The sequence below is a fragment of the Mesoplodon bidens genome (genome assembly GCF_964165515.1).
Source record: "Mesoplodon bidens genome assembly, chromosome: 11".
NCBI lineage: Eukaryota > Metazoa > Chordata > Mammalia > Artiodactyla > Ziphiidae > Mesoplodon > Mesoplodon bidens.
In genome coordinates, this window is record NC_138167.1 from 16,928,778 (window position 1) to 16,954,153 (window position 25,376).

General features: G+C 37.8%; 1 protein-coding gene across 2 annotated transcripts; it reads left to right on the plus strand.

The window, feature by feature from the left end:
• The first annotated feature begins 7,416 nt into the window (after positions 1-7,416).
• On the plus strand, positions 7,417-23,468 carry CMAS (cytidine monophosphate N-acetylneuraminic acid synthetase). 2 transcript variants are annotated; one of them, XM_081247804.1, is made up of 8 exons: positions 7,417-7,765; positions 14,354-14,496; positions 14,656-14,811; positions 16,555-16,688; positions 18,427-18,521; positions 18,903-19,074; positions 19,845-19,998; positions 22,868-23,468. In XM_081247804.1, exons 1-8 carry the CDS (start codon positions 7,506-7,508, stop codon positions 23,056-23,058), a joined length of 1,305 nt encoding a protein of 434 aa, XP_081103930.1. In that variant the 5' UTR covers positions 7,417-7,505; the 3' UTR covers positions 23,059-23,468. The 2 variants fall into 2 exon arrangements, with proteins under 2 accessions (XP_081103930.1, XP_081103931.1); XM_081247805.1 differs by lacking the exon at positions 14,354-14,496 and having other exon boundaries at positions 7,653-7,765.
• The last annotated feature ends 1,908 nt before the right edge of the window (positions 23,469-25,376 follow it).

Here is a 25,376-nt window from a genome sequence, read left to right on the forward strand (position 1 = left end):
GGTGTTCTCTCTGTTCTTTCCTCTTCTCATCAAATCAAAATATAACTACGAAATCATTCAAGACGGGTTCTCATAGCCTAAGGGTTCAGAACCCAGATTCTAGAGTTCGAGACTTTGCATTTGAATCTCACCTTGATCACTTGCCAACTGTGGGATTCTGAACAGGAGTTAAAGTTCCTTAAAGAGCCAGGAGGGGCTCAGTCTTCTTATCTACCATTGGGGATGGTGTTGAGGGTTAGGGTTGTCATGAAAATGAAATAAGATAATACATGTGAAGACTCAGCCATCTGCGTGGCACCAAGTTCTCAGGAAAGGTTAGCTACAATTATGAATACATCCTTCTAGAAAGTGATCATTCTCCATTAACATCAACATAGTGGTGGGCATTTTTCATTCACCACATTGCAGAGTATTGTTCCAGAAACATTCTCCTTTGAGGGCTAGGCAGAATCTTCTCTGATTTTGTTGACCTTAAAGCTTGTCTTTGAGGGGCTGCTTCCACAGTTTTATGGAACACAAAGTCTTGGTGTCTTCCTGACTCCTCCTTGGCATCCTCAGTCACAGAGGGTGGCTCCCCTGGCAGTTACAATTTACCTGCTTCCCTCCACCTTTCTGTCTCCCAAACCTGTCACAGAACAATGGTTGTGTTTGTCTGTAAAGAACTGATATTTTGCCCAGAAGTTCTCTAATTGCAGACAGTCCTTATCAGATGTTTTTAATACCACGAGCAACTCCCCCACCTTCAGGCCTGGCTCTTATCAACACCTCCCATGGAGTTCAAAGTCTGAAATAGCTGGAGGCCAGACTGGCTCTGAGCTCAGTGGTTCTAAGTCCCTTTCCTTCTCCTTCTAAATAAGGATCCAGGGAGTCCTTCAAGTCTTCCAGATAATCTGAGCTTCCACAGTACCATTTCTCTGCAGGCTAACCCTTCCTTCACTTGCTCCATGCAAGTTTTCAAGTTTATTTTCTACAGATTCTTTCCATTCTGCTTTTTGGAATAATTTCCCTATTATTAATATATCCATGTTTTTAAAAAAACTCATTTATCTTGATATAGATTGAAAAATTCATCCCAGGTATATTAAATGCCAATTCAAATCTTAATAAATATAAGGTCACAAACACCAAACCATTAGCAAGTTTGTGGCAGTGGAAGTCCTCTTAAACAGGAAGTTTTCACTCCATTTATTATTTCTGCTTGAGGGATGTGCATCTTGGGTTACGCCCCAGTAATAGGGTCTGGCCACATTTGAAATTTCTCCCACACAGGTGCTGTCATCACACCTTCTGGGAATACCTATGATTTGGCAGCCATGTGGGCTCTGTCATGGGCTGTAAAAAAAAAAAAAAAAAAATTCGGGCTTCCCTGGTGGCGCAGTGGTTGAGAGTCCGCCTGTCGATGCAGGGGACACGGGTTTGTGCCCCGGTCCGGGAAGATCCCACATGCCGTGGAGCGGCTGGGCCCGTGAGCCATGGCCTCTGAGCCTGAGCATCCGGGGCCTGTGCTCCGCAACGGGAGAGGCCACAACAGTGAGAGGCCCGTGTACCGCAACAACAACAAAAAATTCTACCTATGTAATGCCCATTTGGGATTATTAATCTAGTCTCCTGGGGATACTTCCCAGGAATCTGGGGTCAGGATAGACCTCCTCCTTCCTTCTAAAGCTGATAAAAAAAGAAAGGAAGGGAAGGGAGGAAAGAGCAGGCCCAACTCCTAGGTTATGGTGATTTTAAAAGTATGTCCATAAATTCTTTGACACTCTCCCCTTCAAAAGTAAAGCCAATTTCCCTTCCCTTGAGAGTGGGCTGGATTTAGTGACTCCCTTGAAACAAATAGAATGAAACAAAAGTGACAGTGTGTGACTTTGGAGACTGGGTCTTTATATTTTGTGTTTTGGGGATTTGGGGTTTTTCTAACTTATTTTTCATTTTTAAAAAATTTTAAATTAAAAAAAATTTTTTTGGAGACTGGGTCTTTAAAAGATACTGTGGCTTCCATCTTGGTTGCTCTTCCATTCTCTCTTGAATCACTTGCTCGGGGGATGCAGCTTGCTATACTGTGAGCTGCCTCGCGGAAAGGCCCATGTGGCAAGGAGCTGAGGGAAGCTTCTGGACACACAAACAGCCAGCAAGGAACTGAGACCTGCCAACAGCCAGGTGGATGAGCCACCTTAGAAGTGGATTCTCTAGCTTGGTCAGGCCCTGAGGTGATCATGGCCCCCACTTGAGAGCTTGACTGAAACCACATGAGAAACCCTGAGCCAGAATCACTCCTCTAAATGCCTCTCTGCCCCTCAGAAACTGTGAGATGGAAATGTCTGTTGGTTTAAGCTGCTAAGTTTTAGGGTAATTTATTATGTGGCAAGAGATAACTTATACGTGACTAGTAACCGTTGCCAACATAGCCAGATAGCACTGAATCTTAATTTGGATTCAAAGGAAGATAATGACTAAATTTTAATCGGGTAATTTCATTTATAGAAATCTGTTTCAGGAACCATTGCCTACATCATTACAAATTTATACACAAACTTATTAGGGATTATTACCTTACATAAAAATGTTCAGTAAAAAGGAATTGCTGAATAAAGTATGGTCTGTCCATTGAAACTAATTTTAAACAACTTTTACCAGTAAGTTTAAAGACTTTATAATGATACAAACAACAAAAAAAGAATATAAAATTGTGTGTGTGTGTGTATATATATACATACACATATACATATGTATATACATATATATAGTACTTACAACTCAGTAAATATGTATATACATATATATATAGTACTTACAAATCAGTAAAAAATATATATGTGTATACATATATATATATATATATATATATATATATATATACACGTATATGTAGTACTTACAACTCGGTAAAAATCTATGTGTTAAAAAACCAGTAAGAAAGTCTTAGCTTAGCTCCAGAGAGAGAAATAGGTCTGTGGTGCTCTAGCAACTGCAGCCACTATAAGTTGCAGCCAGGACTTTCATTTTCATGGGCACATGTAAGACACCCTTGAGAACTCCCAGAAATATTCAAGGAAAGGGGGCTTTCTCCAGAGCTGGGATTCTTTTTTTTTTTTTTTTTTGTGGTACGCGGGCCTCTCACTGTTGTGGCTTCTCCTGTTGCGGAGCACAAGCTCCACAGATGCACAGGCTCAGCAGCCATGGCTCACGGGCCCAGCTGCTCCGGAGCATGTGGGATCTTCCCGGACTGGGACACGAACCTGTGTCCCCTGCATCGGCAGGTAGACTCTCAACCACTGCGCCACCAGGAAAGCCCCAGGGCTGGGATTCTTGCATCACCAGAGACTGACTGATCCTTAGATTCAGATGTTGGTATGGCTTCATTCCTACCCTCTTGTTGCTGAGAGTCATCAACATTAAAACATTATAAGCGTCCGGCCAAAGATCCTGTCAACACTCTTATCTCCCTCTTTCTCTCACACCCCTCATCTGGCTTGTCAGCGAATCCTATTAGCTATACTTCTAAGATACATCCAGAAATTGAGCACTTTCTAGCACCTTCAATGTATTTCCATGGGCCAGCAAAGTACCAAACACACAGTAGTCATGCAATAATGATTTGCTGAAAGAGTGAAGTGAATTGTGTCCTCTCCCTGCTCTTTATAACTTCCTTGACAAGGCTTGACTCCTAATACCTTTATGTGCTGTAATCTGGCCCACATGTTCCCCTCTATTCTCATCTTTTGCCATGAACCCACAAGTATCATATGCTCCAATTATAGTGACCTACTTCAAGCTTCCCAGTTTCTCCTTGGAAAGCTATTTCATTCTTCTGTGCCTTCCCCAATGTTGTTCCCTCAGCAGAGAAGATTCTTATACTTGAACAGTATTGCAAGAGTCATCTCAGCCAACAAAAATCTCACTCTAACCTAAATGCTTCTTCCCCATTCTTGCCCACCCCAGAACACACATTTCTATCAAAGCACAAACGACACTCTACTGAGGTTTGTTTGTCTCCCCATCAGAATGCTAAGCTCTGGGTCTAGGCCATCTTGCTTTGGCATTCCTGAAGTGTCACACAAGGTCCAGCTTGTGGAATGCAATAAATGTGAGCAAATCAATGAATGAAAGGACTCCTCTGTGTATTGAGTGTGTTCATATACAGAATCATAAAATAAGTTGTCATACAAAGATATATTCTCTCACTATGAATACAAATGAATTATTCTTTGGCAGCAATACTTCACATGCATCTTTAAAGAAAGGATGAGTCCGAAAATTTGTTTTGAGAGCAGTTTATTTTTAACTCCTTCAGAGTAACCCAAAGACAAACTAACATTTCCTCTTCCTGGCAGAGTTATTGTCTCTCTTTTTTTCAAAATTTTATTTACTGTGATATGAACATGTAACATGAGATCTGCCATCTTAAATTTTAAGTGTGCAGGGGCTTCCCTGCTGGGGCAGTGGTTGAGAGTCCACCTGCCGATGCAGGGGACACGCGTTTGTGCCCCGATTCGGGAGGATCCCACGTGCCGCGGAGCGGCTGGGCCCGTGAGCCATGGCCGCTGAGCCTGCGCGTCCGGAGCCTGTGCTCCGCAACGCAAGAGGCCACAACAGTGAGAGGTCCGCGTACCGCAAAAAAAATAAATAAATAAAAATAAAAAATAAAATAAAATTTTAAGTGTGCAGTACATTATTGTTGACGATAGGTACAATGTTGTACAGCATATCTCTAGATTTCATCCATCTTGTTTACCAGAAATATTATGCCCATTGACCACACAAAAGAAAAATATGCTAAATGAGTATATTCTAATTTCATTGAAAAAAAATTAGCCAACTTCCATGTGTCATATATTGTATTAGATGAATCACCTTCCACTTTTTCTAACCTTTCCCCTGCCTCTCTCTCTTTCTTTCTCAGGACTGGGATCAGTCAGTTGTCAAGTCTAACCAAAACTGTACTGTAAAAATACAAAGAATACAAGATGCTTTATTATTGTAATACTGCAACCATATACAAAAGTATGTGTGGCAGTATACCACTTTGTGGTTCGTTTGGGGGAGAGAGTTTTCATCAGCTAAAAGTATGATTCCTGGTTTGTTTGTTTTGTTTTTGTGTTCTTATAGTTGCTTTGTATGGAGTTGGTTTAATTTTTTGCTATTCCTGGGCATTTAACACATAATATGAATGCCCAATTCAGCCAGGATATGGACGTGCAGTTTCTTTTAAATAAATGAGTTTATGGTAATGTTGGAGAGTGAAAAAAAAAAAGAAAAAAGTATGTGTGGGCAGAGACTGGAAAAGTAACATCAGACGTAGTTCACTGCCGTTTACTAAGCAGATACTGTGACCCACATATTATTCTGGATGTGATTACAAAGAAGGAACAGTCCCTCTCCTGGAGGAGTCCATAGTCTCACAGCTTTTACGCAAATGGCTATAATCTCCTTTGATAAGCAACAGTGGTGCCACTTGCTGTGTCCCCAGCTTGGAGGACACCAATGCCAGAGAAGTTAAACTATTCAGATGTCAGTGGCCCACTAGGGTTTGTGGGCCCCTAGGGAATTACTGTGGAGAATGGTAACTATCTTAGTACTGGGAACTAAGATTGTTATTGGTGTGGAAAAGAGAAAAGAGGTTTTGGTGTGTAAGAAGCAGTAGATGTCCTCCTCACATGGTTACCAAAAAATCAGTGTTGCTCTCTCTCAAGCAAAGTAACTGTGAAGGTCCCAGTCAATGAGCCAGTACGCTGGGGGCGAAGTGGTCACTTGGCCTGGAGTGCTGGGATGGTTCTTGGGGTCTGCCCCCCTTCCTCAGGCACTGCACTGCTGTCTGTTTACAGCCACACTACCCCACATCCAGCACCTTCTCCCAGAACCAGTCCCAGTAAGGGCTGAGCTACTTCACAGGCAAACAGATGAGACGTGAAGTTTCCAGTGCCTGTCCAGGACCCAAAACACTAAAGGCTTACTCAGTCTCCTTCAGAAAGAGCCAAGACCTGAGAAGCACAAAGGTTTTCTGTCAGTTCTTGAGAAGAAGAGTCAGTACTACTATCTTTCATTCGTTCTGGATGTACTAGTTTTTACACAGGACAGACAAGGAGACTCTCTACTTCCAGATACAGGCTTGCAAAAGTGGTAAAAAACAAAATGCATGCTAGGTAGGAGATTCCTCCCTAAAAAACCACCCCAAAACAGAGATATATGTATGCATGTGTGTGTGTGCGCACGAGCGCACCTTTGAACCTCTTGGCTGGATTGAGAGGTTTAAATGATGCCATCGGGGCTCTTTCTCTCTTCTCCCTGCATGTCTTGGCCCTGTTTTCTTCTGTGTGAACATCAGCCTCCCAGCCAATTTCAGAACAGAAACTCCCACCACTCCCCTTCCCTCATCCTGCCCTCAGATTCAGGTTTACAGGGTCCTTAGCACCCAAATATTCAGCAAGAAAAAGATCATTTCTTTCGCAGAGTCTCTGGAAAGGACGCCAAGAGGCTCTGCTTGGTCATATGCCTGTCCCTAGACCACAACTGTGTTCAGGAAGCTGAGGTACTTAGTTTGATCAGCTTGGGTCACACACCCACTGCTACACTGCTGAGGATTTGCGCGAAACGTCCACCAGGTAAGAGAGGTGACAATGGCTGAAAGGAAAAGGTTTTCAGTAGTCCAAAACCAAGAAAACTAACAGGTGTCTACTACACTTAGAAGGGAATAGACAAGGTTGACTTCCAAGTTTTTCCACCAGGTGGATGGTGATATTTGATAGAAAATGCAGACAGATATGTTGAAAGGTTAACTAAACCTATTGTGGTGATCATTTCCCAATACATACAAATATTGAATCATTACATTGTACACCTGAAACTAACATGTTATATGTCAGCTACACCTCAATTTTAAAAAAAGAAAGAAAAAGAAAATGCAGAGGTAGAAGCAGTTTGAGCTTCTCCTCACATGGTTACCAAAAATACAGGGTTGCTCTGGGAGAATTGTTTTTAAAATGTTGAACTTAAGGTGCTTGGAGGACATTCGAACGAGGTCATCTCTTGGAAACAATGAGTCAGAAGCATAGCAGAAAGACGGACGTTTAAAATATAAATTCTAAAATATAAAATTGATTAGTGTTCGGGTGCACCAGGGTGTGCCGTGGAAAACCCACCACAATTCCTAAATGGGGAAGTTCTTCAGCAAAAGATCGGTAACCTGTGTTGCCTATTTTATTAATCTCCATACAATATCAAGCGCCCCAGAAGCTACACTTCCTTCCGGGCGTTTCTGGCTTTTCCGTGCCGGGCTTGGACTTGGGGGTCGCCCGGGAGAGCCTACTGGGCCTCCGGGACCCTGCGAGGGGCCCGCGGACTACAATTCCCGGCGTGCCGCGCGAGGGCGCGGGGACGTGGCGGTGGGCGGGGCCGGGAACAGCCACCCCCGCGAGCGGTCGGGCGGGGAGGTCGGGCGGCGCCGAGCTGAGGTGGCGAGACAAGAGCTCCCGGATGTGGAGAAGCTGGGGAGAAGGCGTGGGAGGAAGATGGACTCGGTGGAGAAGGGGGCCGCCACCTCCGTCTCCAACCCGCGGGGGCGGCCCTCCCGGGGGCGGCCGCCAAAGCTGCAGCGCAACTCCCGCGGCGGCCAGGGCCGAGGTGTGGAGAAGCCCCCGCACCTGGCGGCCCTAATCCTGGCCCGCGGCGGCAGCAAGGGCATCCCCCTGAAGAACATTAAGCACCTGGCGGGGGTCCCGCTCATTGGCTGGGTCCTGCGTGCGGCCCTGGACTCGGGGGTCTTCCAGAGGTGCGCATGTGCGAGAGTGGGCGGTGCGGCCTGGGCGGGGGTCGTGATGGGGAGCCGGGCCGCCGGAGGGGCAGGGGCTCCGGGGGGCAATCGCCCCCGGAAGGGTTGTGCAAGATCCCGGGTGTCTGGGCCCTGGCTGCCAGCCGGGGGAGGAGGGGCTCCAGCTTCTTCCTTGTTCCGTAGCTGCTAATAGCCGTGAACTTGGGACCGTTCCTGTCTCCGCCCTTGAGAATAACATCCGTAAAGGGGGAGATTTCCTCTTCTCTACCGTCTGCGCTGCCCGGGTTGACCTCGCAGGGTAAAAGGAAAGGAGTCCGCCTTTGTGAAACGTCTGCGATAATCTGTGAACTCCTTTAGGCAGTGGCCGTTGGCTTTCCCCTGTTGCCCGGCGTCTGATACCCACCTGGTGCTGATCGATTAAGGAGGCATCGGGTTCATGAATGGAATGGGCTGTCAAGGCTTTTCTCATTTCAAGCTCAGCTTGGAGATCCTTTCCTGACCTTTGGAAAATACTCTAAGCTATCTGCCTGTGAGTCAGCACAATCTAGACAGCTCCCCACATTTGTATGTAGGTGCGAGAGAGTGGAAAACCGCACCGCAGGACTGTTTGATGAAATGCTTATAAATGGTTTGATCATACCTTTGGAACCTCGTTTGTCCTAAGGACAGTTTTGATTGTGCATCATTTAGAGACATGGCCATATGCCGTACTGGTCAGGAGTTACAAGCTTATGTCATTCATAAAAGAAGGGAGATAGAATTCTGTGCCAAGAATGAATTTACACATGGTAATTTCAACCTAATTATGCTTGAATTTGTTACCGTGGAAAGTAAATTATTTTCACCTTTTGATTGGGTTTTGGTTTTTAAAGAGATGGCTGTTTTTGGAGCATATTAATTACCTACGTTAATATATGGATAAATGATTTTCATCTAACTGTTCTTGTTTACAAAGGAGGTACCAAAAAAGTATAAATTTACTAATTTTCTTAATGTTTTTATCCAAAGGAAGTCCTGGGTGGTGCAAGGTAAATAAGAGCTGGCACACAGGATATAACAGTAATGTAACAGGAAGTGTGCAAAGGAGTGATAAAGAAAGACTGGGGGATTTGGTTCAGTGCAGTAAACACTGAACCCTAATTTCTGCCATACACATCCAAGGGAACAGCAAGATGTGTGTGACATGGTTCTTTCCGTGTTAAGTTCACAGACTTTTGGACATTTCTACCTCGTTACAAAGGGTACACACTGGGGAAAAAAAAGGACCTAGAGAAGGTGCATCCAGTTAGTAGTGATGTAGTAAAATCCTATTTTTGTGACAAACTAGAGAGGAAAATCACATTCATAATAGATGGAGAACAGAACGCATTTACAACTCCAGTTGCAAATGTCAAGAAACCCCTTTCAAACTGGCTAAACAAGAAAAGGTAGGGCTTGAGATACAGATTCAAGGACAAAAATGATTCATTCATTCAGCAAACATTTATTGACTACCTACTATGTGACAGGCATTGTTATGTGTCCTTAACCAAGGGTTATAGCAGTAGGGTCCATCCCTAGGCTGGTGGAGCTTGCATTATAATAGGGAGAAGACAGTTAATATATAAACAGTGTATACTGTATCAGGTGATAATACATAGTTTTAAGAAAAAGAAAGTAAGGGGATAGTGCACTTGGTCACCATAATCCTCTATTTCTTGATTCCTCTAGATAGTCTCTCCCCTTATGGTATGGGGGTAGTTTTGCTGAGAACTGCAAAACTTTCCATACATAACAAACAACTCCATCCAAACTTCTGTGTTCAACCAAACTCTGTCATGGTTTCTAGCAGCTTAAGGCCTTGTTCTTAGGATGATCCCAGCCCCCGAAAATGCGTGCTCAGTGCTGCCGGGAGAATTTACCTATGTTCTGGCAGAGAGCCCCTGGATGCCCTCTTAAAACAGTTAATTTAGAAAGCTTGCAATTATACATGTCTCTCTGCCCTTTGAGTTCTAATCTACCACCCAGAAGGGCTAGATTTGAATTTAATTGACTTATTCTGAAGCTGTCAGTTTGGAGCAGTCTTCCTGCTTCTCCCCTTCTGCCTCCTTCAACAAATATGTACCCTATGAAGGAATTGGGGAAAACTGTAGCTGGCCTGATTTGCGTTTTTCAGGCCTGGAGATTATTTTGTTCAAAATCATTTTGACTTAATTGAGTTTCTGGCCTGCTTAGAATCAAAGCTAACGATATTTTCAAGGTTGCTAACTTTGCACTCTAACTTGGAGAGTTAACAGTCAAGAAAAATGCTGAGATAATATTTTCATTTAGTGAAAAGCTATTGTTTGAGCTGAGTTTTTAAGAGTTTGGTTTCAACAGTGGTTGAGTGCTGTGTAAGTGAATCTCAGAGTTAATTGATTTTTTAAAATGTTGCCTAACGTGAAAAATAAACATAAGTTTTGGTTTCATTTCTAGGGTGTGGATTTATGATTAATGAAAGGCCATGCTCTGTTGTCCTTGAAATGGCAGTTTATGATTTGAAGTTGCTATCGTAGGGATCATGGTTGATACTCCTGTTCATCCTGTTAGATGTAGTATGACTTCATCTGAGGCTAAAGCCATTGGCGTTGAACTTTGACATTTACTTTATACTTGATTTTAAATTTTATTAGCCCTGTTTGTTCGTTTGCTCATTCTTTCTCTTTTGCCCTCCCTCATCTGATGCCCCTAAACCAAGGGAGAATGATTGACTGACTTAGTCCTTCTAATAAATGATGATCATTGTATTTTAAGTGTACCTATAAGATGCTGTTTTCACATTCATAATGCCATTGCCTTACATAATACATACAAATTAGACATTTGGACCTTTGAAGGTCTGAAAGCAAAACTTCAGTTTTCCTTCCAACAGAGTCAGTGTGAGGATTAAGTGAGACTGTGTAGCTGTTCCTTTATTACCATTCCTATTTTATTATTTTCAATAGCTAACACTTATTAAATGTTTGTTCTGTATTGTGATTTATGTTGAATTCTCATAACAATCATATTAGGTAATTACTACTATTATTACCTCCGTTTTACTGAAAATTGAGGCTTAGGGAGATTTGACCTAGAGTCATATAGCTAGCTTGTGGTAGAGCCGGGATTTGAAGCCCTTTCTTCAGAGTCCATGCTCTTAACCATCTACTGTTTCATTCATTCAACAAATTGAGCACCTGTTATGTAGCAGGCACTATAAAAATACCTTGTAAAAAGTAAAGCATTGTGGAAAGGTTAGTTATTACTTCCTGACCTCTCGCTGTCTCTACCAATCCGCTGAGAGTTTCTCAAGAAAATGGATTATATATCCCGGTGTCCAGAGTAGGGCCTGAAACAGAATAGGCAGTCAGGAATCATTTCATGAATGAAGGAATGAATGAATAATAAAAGGGAGGAAAGAAGAAACACAGGCAAACCTCTTCCCAACCTCTGTTATTTCATATTTACTGATTAGCATTTCCAAAAGATCACTGAATCCTGAGGTGTTGAATGTTTATTACAGTAAAGATCAGGATAATAAAGTAAATGGCTTCAGTAATTTATTTCACCTAGTGATGGAAACCAGATGTCAAAAGACTCATCTCTTTCTTTTACTGTTCACTTTTTTACTCTGTTACCCTCACCACCCTCCTTTTATCCTCTCTTTAAAAAATTCACTACATTTTTGTTGGTACTTCACTTTGTTATATAACTTTGTGACACTTTCCAGTGAAAAACTTATCCCAAAATTATTTCAGATTTTGAGATGGAGGAAAATGAGGGCTCCTATGTTCTGCCTTGCACAGAATGACATGAGTAGATATGACACACTTGACTCCTAGCCAATGGCTCATCTTGTTTACTAGGTTTCCTCTGAAAAAAAAATTGGGGGCACTGTGGGGGTTTATTGACTTTATCTCTAAATTAAATCATCTGCCAATAGTAAAGGCAATAAATGAAAGCCAGAGATGTTAGAAATTTTTCTTTAGTTTCTTTTCACTCTTGACAGTTGAGCATAGACGTCTGAAACATGCAGGTTCTCATTCGTTCAGTAGATACTGAATGAAAGGGGTAAAAGAAATAGAGTTGACCCTTGAACAATGTGGGGTCAGGGGTGTCGACTCCCCTCCCCACCCCGGGCAGTCAAAAATCCCAGATTAGCTTTTGATCCACCAAAACTTAACTACTAATAGCCTACAGTTCACTAAAGCCTTACCAGTAACATAAACACATTATGTTTTTAAAATTTAATTGATTTTTTTTTTTTTTTTTTTTTTTTTTTTTTTTGCTGTACGTGGGCCTCTCACTGTTGTGGCCTCTCCCGTTGCGGAGCACAGGCTCCGGACGCGCAGGCTCAACGGCCATGGCTCACGGGCCCAACCGCTCCACGGCATGTGGGATCTTCCCAGACCGGGGCACGAACCCGTGTCCCCTGCATCGGCAGGCGGACTCTCAACCACTGCGCCACCAGGGAAGCCCCTAATTGATTTTTTTTGATTGAAGGAAAGATTCTTTAAATTCTGTAGTGCTTTACAATTTTCAAAAGTTTCACACATGATTTTATGTAATCCCATAATAACCCTTTTTTTCCCCCACCCCTATATTGGCCATCCCCCTTTCCCTCTCCCCACGGGTAACCATGAGTTTTCTAGATCTGAAACACATTACGTTTTATTTAGTTTTATGTTTTATTTTGTTTATGTTTTATTTATTTTTTATTATTGATTAACACATTTTATAATATATGTATTGTATAGTATATTACAATAAAGTAAGTTAGAGAAAAGAAAATCATAAGGGAGACAAAATACATTTACATTACTGCACTGTATCAATATCATAAGTTTACTTTGTTTACAAGAGGAATCACCTATCAGTATCAATATTGTCATATGTTACAAAACACTGTAGATATTACACATATTACTAACACTGAACATCAAAAATGAAAAGATAATGTGAAAAAGAAATTCATATTTATTTACAGGTATAATGATTCGGGCATTGATAACAAAGAAGCAACAGTATGATTGCTTTATGGTAGCCTATTGTAATCAGTATGATTGCTTCATGGTAGCCTAGCCTATACACTAATGAATGAATCATTATAAAATTTTTATGGCATACAGTATTACAGTCATATTCATAATACAGTGTCAGAAACATTTCCATTTTTTAAAAAAAACACCTGTGATGATGGGCAGAGTTAAAAAACAGAAAAGTAAAACATTATTAACTTTATATTAAATATCACTCATGTCTATGTAAGGATAGACTATTATCTACATATGTTTTATGCGTTCATGGCATACCTTTTTTTTTTTTTTTTTTGCGTTTTTGTGGTATTATACTTAGTCATCTTGGCTGGTTTAATCACATCGTTGTTGTTTATTTTTTGGCCATGCCTCGCAGCATGTGCGATCTTAGTTCCCCAACCAGGGATCGAACCCACACCCCCTGCATTGGAAGCACGGAGTCATAACCCCTGGACTGCCAGGGAAGTCCCACCTAACTTTTTCTTATTTTTTCCAATATTACTAGGCTACACAGTTTGCAGTTTTTTTTCAAATTGTAGCAGACCTTCTAAAATTTTTCCAGTACATTTATTGTAAAACATTCACACAGTTCAAACCAGTGCTGTTCACGGGTCAACTGTATATGCATATACCAAAGAAGTCATTCAGATTTCTTTGTGTAATGTCACTATAAAAACTAGAGTAATACTCACATCTTCTGTTTCTAGCAGTGGGGATTTGTAAAGGTCAAGGAAACAATTCAGTACAGACTAGTACACGCCCCCAAAATAATGTTTTATATTTTACTCTTAGTCATCGTCTTATAAAGTCCAAATGGTCAACTCTGTAAGCTGTGGTTAATAGAGCTGTTCAACTAAGCTCTCCTGAGCCAATCAAGTCATGTTCTCCACATCTTTAATTGTTATCGATGGCTTTACCCACTTGATTATATGTTCAGATATTTATGTACCCATTGTTAGTTGGCGAAAAAAAAAAAAAGAGTTGGCTTGTCTAATTGTTTTGGGCATTTAGTCTCTACTAAGCTTGAAACTCTTTCAGTGTTGTGGTTTGGCTAAGCCAAATCCATTTTTTTCTTAGCAAGTATATTAAATACACAATATTTTGGATTTTGATGGGGAATGAGAAGCAGTATCTTCTTTATTTTCTTTAGATTTGAACTTCTAGTGTTACTAGTGTCTTTAATATACCAGTAGCTTCAAAAATACCAATTATCATTTTTTTCTAATTTTATAAAACTATATCTAGGGCTATGTAAATAATATGTATATAAATAATATGTTATATATAATATAAATATTTATATATGTAAATATAAATATTACATCTAGGACCACATTTTTGATTCAGACATTTTAAAATGTGGTTTACATAGAAAATACTTTATTTCCTTTAAATTTTATATTACTTTCGATCTGTAACATTACTTGCTGGTACAAAAACTATTCTAACATTATGTAAGCTGTATTTTTGGGGTTGCAGAGCTCCTTTTTATCTTTAATGATTTTTTTTTTAGTGATTTGGCTTTTTATTTTTTTATTTTTTAATATCTGTACAGTGTTTGGGTTTCAACAGACCATGATGAAATTGAGAATGTGGCCAAACAATTTGGTGCACAAGTTCATCGAAGAAGTTCTGAAGCTTCAAAAGACAGTTCTACCTCACTAGATGCCATCATAGAATTTCTTAATTATCACAATGGTATGAGTTTGACTAATAGTTTATTCAAAATTTTACATAATTTCCAACTTGCCTATCATTTCACAAGACTTGTTTTAACATTTGAATTTAGATCTTAGTATTACTTGCTTGCAAAGAACTTTATTTTGATGTTCTTTTCATTTGTTTTTTCTTTTTAAGAGGTTGACATTGTAGGAAATATTCAAGCTACTTCTCCGTGTTTACATCCTACTGATCTTCAAAAAGTTGTAGAAATGATTCGAGAAGAAGGATATGATTCTGTTTTCTCTGTTGTGAGACGCCATCAGTTTCGATGGGGTGAAATTCAGAAAGGAGGTAATCTGTTGTATCAATCTTTATTTTAGCTCATTTTATGGAGAATTAATTTTTCATATGTAAATATTCTTTAGGAGTGGGGAGAGTAAAAAGGGAGCAGTAAAACAGAACATGGGATTCTTAACTCTAGTAGGTAATAACATTTATAATGTGTTCTAAATCTTGTGATTATTGAGGCAAAACAATGAGACCAAATTAATTCTCTACCAATATACTTTTTACAAAGGATTATTTTAACCCTCTATTTGTATTTTGAGGAAGACATGTCATTTTTCTAGAGCAAATACTTTTATGTTGTTCTAGACTTGTTTGATAAACTCCCTATAAATCATAGAATTGTGGGAATAGAAATCTTCCACCAAAAGATTTTGGAGAACCTCAAGAATGAATTTGTGGAATTGCTTCCCAAAATTTGTAACTTCTTGTGCAAAAAGAGTTCCATAACATTTAACTAGAGCCTGATTTCTAGCCAGATAAAGTAGCAAAATCTGTAATAAAGAATAGAATCACCAACAAATAGGTAAATGTAACATACTTGAAGAAAGGCAGTATGATTACTCTTCAGTGCCCTGACATTTGTTGAATGTAGGAAAGCTGGCCCATTTGTCTGTAAACTATGTTTGACTTAAAAGAGAGGGGAAGATGCAGTGAAAATGGAGAAGGTCCACAAAAGAGCAATTAAGAGAAGAAGATAAAGTTATAGACAGAAAATGATGATTTTTCAGCCTCTAAATATGAATGCTATCAAAATCAATGCAGTATATCAATGACTACATTTATTGATTTCATTCAATAAGCATTTATTGAGTGTCTTCTCTGTAGCAAGTTCTGTGTTAAGTTTTATATATTTTGAACTTATTCACTAAATATCAGAAATAAGATATAGGAAGGATTAAAGCTTGAAAAACACATTTTTGAACAAATCAAGGAAGCCCAGTGTTAAACTGAATATTGAGCTTTATAGGATATATGATTAAAGTTAAAAAAGTTCAGAAAGTATCCATCCACAAACACAAATTTGGCAAAAATTTAGTGGAAAGCCAAGGGAATTCCTATATACCAATACTGAAGGCTTCATTTATTATATCATGTTATAATCATTAATGTTGGTATTGCTTAGCCTTCATTATTACCAACAATAATAATAAGTAAACATAATTTATTGTTATGAATATTTTATATTAGTATTTTTTAAACTACTGGTAAGAATGTATCATACATTATATAAGCAGTTCTATCAATATGAAAGCTTCAATAATTTAATGGGGAAGTATTCATTTTTCTGTAATAATTCCATGCAAGTAATTTCTCAACCACATTAGATAAATAACACATACATTGTATTTCTGTACAAGCACATAGTGAGCAGTAGATTTAAAGGGCTCAAATATTGAATTATGGGTCCTTTATAACAAATTCAGTTCTTTTGAAACTATTTTAAGGTTGCCTTTAAGGTTGTCCTCCCAAAGCATTATATTTGTATAAACAGCTTAAAACTTTAATTACTCAGAATTTCTCTATAAGATACTTTATTTTTCTCTTATTATTGTTATTGAAAAGCAAACATAAATCATCAGAATTATTAGAGGTTTTGTTTCTTTTAAAAATCTTCTAAATTGTTTATTTAGATACAGAAATATTCTACCTTCTGAGTTCATTTTTATTTGCTTTTTAAAAAAATTACTGAATGAACATTTTCAGTGTTCAAAGCACCTGGGACTTACTGTAGCTTTTTGCTTTTAGTTCGTGAAATGACTGAGCCTCTGAATTTGAATCCAGCTAAACGACCTCGTCGACAAGACTGGGATGGAGAATTATATGAAAATGGCTCGTTTTATTTTGCTAAAAGACATTTGATAGAGATGGGTTACTTACAGGTTTGTGCCCTCATTTTGCAAAAACCTTTCAAACCCTTTTATCTATATACTTTGAGTTCTAAGAAAGAAGTATGACACATAAAGGAAAGTATTAACCCCTAGGGGAAAAGCAATAACTGACAAGATTTATCATCTGAGGCATTTATCCTGCACACTTACCCCAAAATTATCTTTGGGGTTCATTCAGTGAATATGGGAAGGATTCTGCTACAATTCTAACATTAAGATAAGAAATGAAACAAGTATTGAATGTTCTATATGTGTCCTGGTATTCATATTATTTCATTCAAAACTCTGTTTTTAATCCATAGTTGTATTACTGTCAAGTTGTGGTTGTACAGTTGAATAACCTTTATTACTTTGAAAAGAGACAAAAAACACAACAGTATAGTAGAGGTGAAAGAGCACCAACCTGGGCATCAGGAAAACTGGAATATATTGTAGTAAAATCTCTGTAACTATTTAACCTTGAATATATCATTTTATCTGTTCTGAGTCTTAATGCTCTCATTTTACAATAAGGGAGTTGGATGTCTCTCTCACCTTTAGAGCCTGTGTGGTTACATCATATACAATTTGTTCATTTTGGTTATAGCTATTCTTTATTCAGCACTTACTATGGACCCAGGACTATATGAAATACTACATAGGTTATCTTATATAACGGAATAAAATGAATGTTCCTAGTTCTGTTTCAGAGGAGGAAACGGCAGCTCTGAAAAATGAAGCAATTGGCTCAAAGCAAAAACAAGTTGTGAATGACACCGTTAGGATTTGGATTCAGGTTCTTATGTTACTCAAAAAATAGCATTTAAGAACCCCCGAACTCCAGTCTTTATAGTAAAAATTCTAATGTGACTCATTCTCTAAGGGGAAGGAATTTTTCCAATCTTCTGGTCAGTAGGCAAACTGTAGGCTGGCTGTTCAGTTAAGTTTGAGTATTCAGGAAAATTAGATTTGACATCTATAGATACCACCCTCCGTAAGCTCTTTGCTAAGGGGACTGTGATTTGACCCTTTCCTAAAGTGTGGAGAAAAATAGGTTTCTCATTGTAACAAGATTTGTAAAGAGACTGACAATTCTGAAAAATTAAAATTTCTAGTGATTGATATTAAGCTTCAAATGATTACAATCAAGAAAGGCCTCACTCCTCTTGCCCCATACCCCAGGATCATGACACTGTTCCTACCTTTGCCCACATGTGACCCAGACAGTTATTGTCCACTCCCATCTGTAGCTCAGGGATCTAAGACAATTCTGTACAGTAGATACTACAGTTCCTTTTCCTCCCCAATCTTACCCCTATTGCAAATAGGAACAGAAGTTCCAAAAACATTTATACTACTGCTTTTGGATGATGATGGGAGAGACTACCAGAACAAAGGGGATACAATTAGGGATTCCCAGAAAATTCCCTGTGGTCAGAATACTGGAGGATGCATATTATTTCTACTCTGTTTCAATCTTTAAAATCTATTTAAAGAAAAATGGGAACTTGTACTGTGTAAATAGAATTTGAAAAATGTCAAGGTTGTTTGTTTTATGTGGTTTGAATATATGGAAAACAATAAGCTCTCCCCTCCAAAAAAAATTATTTGTTGTATGTCTGGTATTACTGGCTTATTCATTTTTCTTAGTACTGTAGAAGTGAATTCATTGTTCTGTATTGTAATAAACTTTTTGATATGTGTGAATGCATGTTGACAACAGTCCTCGTGGCACCTGTGCTATCTTTAGGGTGGGAAAATGGCATACTACGAGATGCGAGCCGAGCACAGTGTGGACATAGATGTGGACATTGACTGGCCTATTGCAGAACAAAGAGTTTTAAGGTAAAAACAAGATTGTATAGCCTTTGCACTAGACCACAATGAATGATTTTTAGTAGATACATTTAAATTCACTTGTGGACAACTGATTTTTGATCCTCCAATCTTAGGATCTTTTGTAATTATTTTGCTTATGTGAGGAAGACATATACATAAAATATGCCTATAGATGGCTTATTCAGTAACTTGAGAAGCACATAATCTGGTTAGACCACACTTAAAATCCTTGCACTGTAAGTTGAAGTGTATATGTGAGGTTACTTGGAAAGGTAATGTTTGAGTAATTAAATGGAAATGGGTTATCAAGTTTACTGGTGTTAGCCAGATGAGAGGGAGTGATTAGTATCACACTAGAGTTCAAAAGTCTATTTTGGTTTCTTTCAGATTTGGCTATTTTGGCAAAGAGAAGCTGAAGGAGATAAAACTTTTCGTTTGCAATATTGATGGATGTCTAACCAATGGCCACATTTATGTATCAGGAGATCAAAAAGAAATAATATCTTATGATATAAAAGATGCTATTGGGATAAGTTTATTAAAGAAAAGTGGTATTGAGGTATGTGCCCCCCGAACATAGCAATGCTTTTTAAGATTGTGATTTAAGGTCAAGGAACATGTGAGGGAAATAAGAGATTTACGTTTTTAGTATTACCAATTAAAATATCTGAAATTTAGCTTTCACATGCCTAGAAAATTGTGCTGTTTACTTTTAGATGAGTAGAATTAGTAATTTGTCTATCAAATAATTTTCTTATTTATTTAATGAGTATGATAGTAGGTGCTATCTAGTATTTCCGATAGGATCTTGCAACCAGAAAGATTTCACAGAAAATAGGTGTCAGCATTTGGAAAAGAGCAAATCTCAGGTGGATTTTTTAAATGTAGCTTATTCTTATGATTGAAAATTTTAATTCAAAATAACAATACTTATGTGTATTTTCAAAAATGAAGTTTAAGATGATTTCTTAAAATTCACTAGAAATCTTAAATACGTGTTTTTGAGCAGCATGAGAGACAAGTTAGACTTTCCTCTGAATAAATTGAATTATTGGAGAATCTTAGATTGTTATCAGACAATGTATATTTTATTTTTTACCTGTAAATAGAATCCTTCCCACTGTAGAAAACAGTCTTTTGCCTTTATTGGACTATTAGCAATCAAATGTGTTAAAGCTTCATCATTTTAAAATAAATTAGTTGATTTTACTTAATTATGCTTCAGACTACTCACTTGTGATTTGTATTATTTAAAAGGTGTTATTTTATTATGAGAGATTTCTGTTTTCTCATTTTGCCCTTTGTTTTTTGTTTTTGTTTTTTCTTAAGGTGAGGTTAATCTCAGAAAGGGCCTGTTCAAAGCAGACTCTCTCTTCCTTAAAACTGGATTGCAAAATGGAAGTCAGTGTACCAGACAAGCTTGCAGTTGTAGATGAATGGAGAAAAGAAATGGGCCTGTGCTGGAAAGAAGTGGCATATCTTGGTTGGTATCTTTCTATTCAGCCATAATAATGGATTGAAGATTTCTGATATATAGGAAGTACATTCTGAATATTTTTTGCTATTATTAAAATGTACATAGATTTGACTCCCCAGGTTCCATTTCCAGGAAAGAAATTGAACAAATATGCCAATAATGGAGGGAAAAAAAGAACCCACCTAAATATCCTGCAAAAATAGATTTATGCAACCATTAAAAACAATGCTGTAATATGTATTCTTTGACATGGTCACATGTCACAAGTTTTTCACTTTAGCATTAAGCAAGTATATTTATCAGGTGTCTCCTCTATGCATACTTGGAACTGGTTGCTGGGACTTATTGCATACAGGGTTTACAGTCTAATGATGTCAACATTTTTGAATATCAGTAATGAAAAGTTATTAAAATACATAATAACTATAAACCATGTATGAGGTAAATATTTACAAGGACAATATGGGCCTCAGAAGAAGCACAAGGATGCTTTGGGAGCACGTGATATGGGGACTTCAGGAATAGCCTTTGAATCACATGTGAAGATTCAGTGGAGAAAAATACTGTAGAACCTTTGATAGAAAATGATCCAATTTTTATAAGAAGAAAACAATTTTAATGGAACATATAACAAATCCCAGCTGTACTTATTATTACCTGTGCAACCTTAAGCAGCTTCTCTAAGCCTTAGTTTTCCTATTTATAGTATAAACACAAATCAAACTTCATAAGGCTATTGGGAAAGAAATTGAAGATAATATAAAATCCTTAAAATAGTGTATGCATTTAGTAATAAGTGTATATCATTTATATAAGTAAAACTAAAATATGTATGCCAAAGTGTAGTGATTATCCGTAAATAATAATAATTAGCCTAATTTTGATTTTTTTTGCCTTTGTTTATTTTTTTAAAAAGTTTCTACCAAGAATATGCATTACTTATATCACATAAGGAAAAAACTATAAAAAGTAGAGGTTAGAAAATCAAGAAAATAGAGAATAAACTCCAAATTTTTATTTTAAAAATCAGAGCAGTGTTTTGTGTCAGCCACATAAATGTATAAAAGTGTATTCCTTTAAAATGTTGACACTTTTTTTTCTTCCAGTTTTATTGAGATATAACTGACATACAGCACTGTATAAGTTTAAGGTCTACAGCACAGTGATTTAACTTACATATGTCATGCAGTGATTATCACAGTAAATTTAGTGAATATCCATCATCTCATATAGATACATATGAGATAATAAAAATGTTTTCCCTGCGATGAGGACTCTTAGGATTAATCTCTTAACATACTGCTTTAATGAGTATAGCTTTTGAAAACAGGGGAACATGATTCCTTCAGCTCTGTTCTTCTTTCTCAAGATTGTTTTGGCTATTTGGGGTCTTTTGTTTCCATACAAATTTTAGTTTTATTCTAGTTCTGCAAAAAATGCCTTTGGTATTTTGGTAGAGGGATTGCATTGAATCTGTAGATTGCCTTTGGTGTAGTTATGATCATTTTAACAACATTAATTCTCCTAGTCCATGAGCACAGTATATCCTTCCATCTGTTTGTGTCATCTTCAGTTTGTTTTGTCAGTGTCTTAAAGAGTTTTCTGAGTGCAGGTCTTTTACCTCCTTAGATTTATTCCTCGGTATTTTATTCTTTTTGATGAAATACTAAATGGGATTGTTTTCTTAATTTCTCATTCTGAGAGTTCATTATTAGTATATATAGAAATGCAATAGACTTCTATCTATTAATTTTGTATCCTGCAACTTTACTGAATTCATTTATTAGTTCTAATAAACACTTTTATAAATAAAATTTAATAAAGTTTAGTTTCAGGGGTGGGTTATGCAAAGAAATACTTTAATTTTTATCATCTTTCATTGAAAACAATTCAAATTTCAATACATTTAATAATACAAGAAAAAATTTCAATAGATAAATGTAGAACAGATTTAAAACAAATGCTCTTAACCAACATTTATTAGTAGTATTTGGTCTATATTATAGTAATAGTTATATGCAGAATGGTGAATGTTAGATCCTGGGAGCTTCTGAAATTCATCCTACCAAAAAAATAAAATAAGAGGGGGAGGTGGAGAAACTAATAAGCAAGGCAGGGAGAGAAAGGATGTAGTTATGTCAACGTGATGGTAATTTTTCAACAAGCAGCATACAAATCAGAGAGAACTGTTAGAGACTTAAGATGTATAGCAACAAAATGCAGTATGTGGACCTTTTTTGGTTTCTGATTCAAATAAATCAACTATAAAAAGACAATTTTGAGACAGCTGAGGATATTTGAGCATGTACTAGGTTATTAGATGATATTAAGGAATTAGTGTTGATTTTGTTGGTTGGGTGATATTGTGTCAGTTTCTTAAAAATGTATGTATTATAGACAGATGGCAAAGAGTTTATGGGTAAAGTATGTTGTCTGGGAATTCCTTCTTCTCCCTTTCCTCCAAAAAACTTGGGGGGCAGGGAATGGACAAAAATATTGATAAATAATGCAAAATAATAATTACTCTACATAAATTTGGGATTCTTGCATGTTTGAAATTTTCCTTAATAAAAAGTTTAAATAATTATAGTTTATATTAGATTTCTAGTAACTGTAATATGCATGGCAAGCAGAAAGTATACTCCATTTTCCTCTAATTGATAAGCGTTTATTATGAATTACTTAGGAAAAACCCTAGACCTTAAGTATTTATTATACTTGGAAATGCTTTTATTTTTGTTCCATCTAATCTGTAGTATTCTAATATACAGTGTCTGAAGTTGCCAGAATTACTTACTGATTGCTGTTTGCATTATTTAGGAAGAAAATTTCTTCTCTCTTTAAATATTCAACCAGTGTTTCTTTAACTTGATAGGAAATGAAGTGTCTGATGAGGAGTGCTTGAAGAAAGTGGGCCTCAGTGGCGTTCCTGCTGATGCCTGTGCCGCTGCCCAGAAGGCTGTTGGATATATTTGCAAAAGCAGTGGTGGCCGTGGTGCCCTCCGAGAGTTTGCAGAGCACGTTTTCCTACTAATGGAAAAGGTTATTAATTCATGCCAAAAATAGAAGTTAGTGTTATGTTGGAAAAGAAAGTATACAGCCTTCTTCAGCCACTTTTCTTTTATTTTTGATTAAGTACAATTCCATGCTGTAATGTTAACAGAGAGTGTGATTTGATTTGTGATATATCTTAATATCTTTTAAAGCAGAGTCTTCTCAAACTGTTACTCCAAAACCTATGAAATAACTGTGCTGTACTTTTCTCTGTATGCAGGATCATTATTAAGAGATTGATTACAGTCTCTCTCAGATTTTTAGTAAATCAAGTAAGAACATCATCAAAATTGATTTTGTATTGTATCCTGTAAAATTGTGTGTTTGTGTGCTTTTAATAATGCTGAAACTTTATTTATTTTGGGACAGTTTGTCTGGTAAGACATGCCCTTCTATTAATTAATAAAATTACATTTCACAAACTTGATGAAAACTGTCTTGTTGCTATAGAAGAGATTTACCAAACATTGCCTTATTTCCTTTAAACACTGACCATGCAGTCAGCGTGAGAAACAAGCCACTAAATACCATCTGTAGAGCATCTGATTGTACTTCATATATGGATACATACAGCACATAAATACAAATACAGATGTCTGAAGAAATTCATGTATTATGAAGGTTGTATATTGGTTTGTAGTAAATCGTTTGCAGTTACCTTGGAGATCGTGGTAATTTTGTGTACCAAATTTGGCTATTATCACAATTTTACAGCCAGCACAAATCTCTCTCCTACCTGGTTAGATTCCAAGAATGGGACATTAGCTCATAAATGTGGATGCTTACCTAATAAAAACACTAACCATTTCCTGTGGAACATTTTCATCTGTTTCCACTGTAAAAAGAGTTCATGTAAAACTCTAGCAAGAAGCAAGCCATTCACGTCATGCTATATAGGAAGCTGTTTTCCAGTCAAGACTGGGTGGAACTGCCCCTATAGGCCAGACATAAGTTGGAAAAAAAAAGGATCATCTTCTACCTTAATTGCCTTTACATCTTGTCCTGGTTTTACTCCCATCTTTCTTGCTTTCCCACTGCTAACTCTATGTTCTCCCATCCCCTTAAATTTACACATTCCCCAAGGTTCTAAACACAGCTCTTGCTCTTCCCGAAGACCACATCTCTATTCAGTATTTCAGCTATAACCTCCATGCAGATGACTCTGAAATCTAATGACTCCAAAATCTAATCTCTGTTGTGAGATCTGGTTGCATTTCAAGTTCTTTGTATTATAGGCCAGACTCCTGTACCTCATCTCTCAAATGTCTGATTTTATCATTGGGACATCACAGCCTTCCTCGGTTTCTCCTTTTCATTTCTAGTCAGACACTAAATCTTGAGCTTGATACTACTAGCCCAGTGTCCCTTCAGTTTATCTAATACTATTGCTAGATTAATTATGTGTTTGCTGTTATCATTTACAAAATCTGTAGTGACTCCATGCTGACCACAGAATGTAATCAAACAGTTTCCAGTCTGAATGTACTCTGGACACAATATTTCCAGCTTTGGTTCCTACTGATTCTTGTGCAGTTCTCCACCCCAATCAAGCTATTCTGTGTAATTCTCCATCCATGCCTCTATTAGCCTGTTCTCAAGTCTTATATCTAATCACCACATGAGTCACTCATTCCTAAAAAAAACATCCTGACAAAATACCTCCTGTAAATACCATGCATATGTATAGATTATACTGGAGTCCTTGTTTCATTCCTCTCACCCAAAGCCAAATACAAAGAGACGGTTCAGACCGCATGGTGATCCCTAGTTCCTGTGTGCCCAATAGTAGGGAAACTTAGCCAAGAAAATACATGTTCAGCTCTGACATGTAAAGAACTTCGGAGTTGCCAACCCCTTCCCCTTCCAGTTTGTTCAACAAGACAAACTGGCCAAAATCAATGACGATCACATCCAGAGATACAGCACCTGATATTGGTTTGACTAGAGCAAAACCTGCTGGATGCCATAAACTGACGGGAACATTTAGTAATTTTGCAAATTGCCAGAAGTTGTGTGGAACTAATGTGAGAGTGAGAAACGCCTAGAAACTGCAGTCATGGGAGGTGGGAGTGGGACATACTTTCCCTCCAGAAATGCCAGCAGGTTATCACAGAACGGGTCTGAGGATTCAAGAAAAATCCCCTTATAGTCCTGATAGGAGAAACCCTATCTCCCTAAGAAAGGACTACTCCAGTAGAAAAGACATCCCCCCAGAGGGCAATACAGAAGACTTACCCCAACAGGGAGAAGGGAACTCCGCTCCACTCCAACCTCTCTGTCTCACCTAAGGTGGGGAAATTCCCCTTATTCAACAGGGGAGATGACATCAA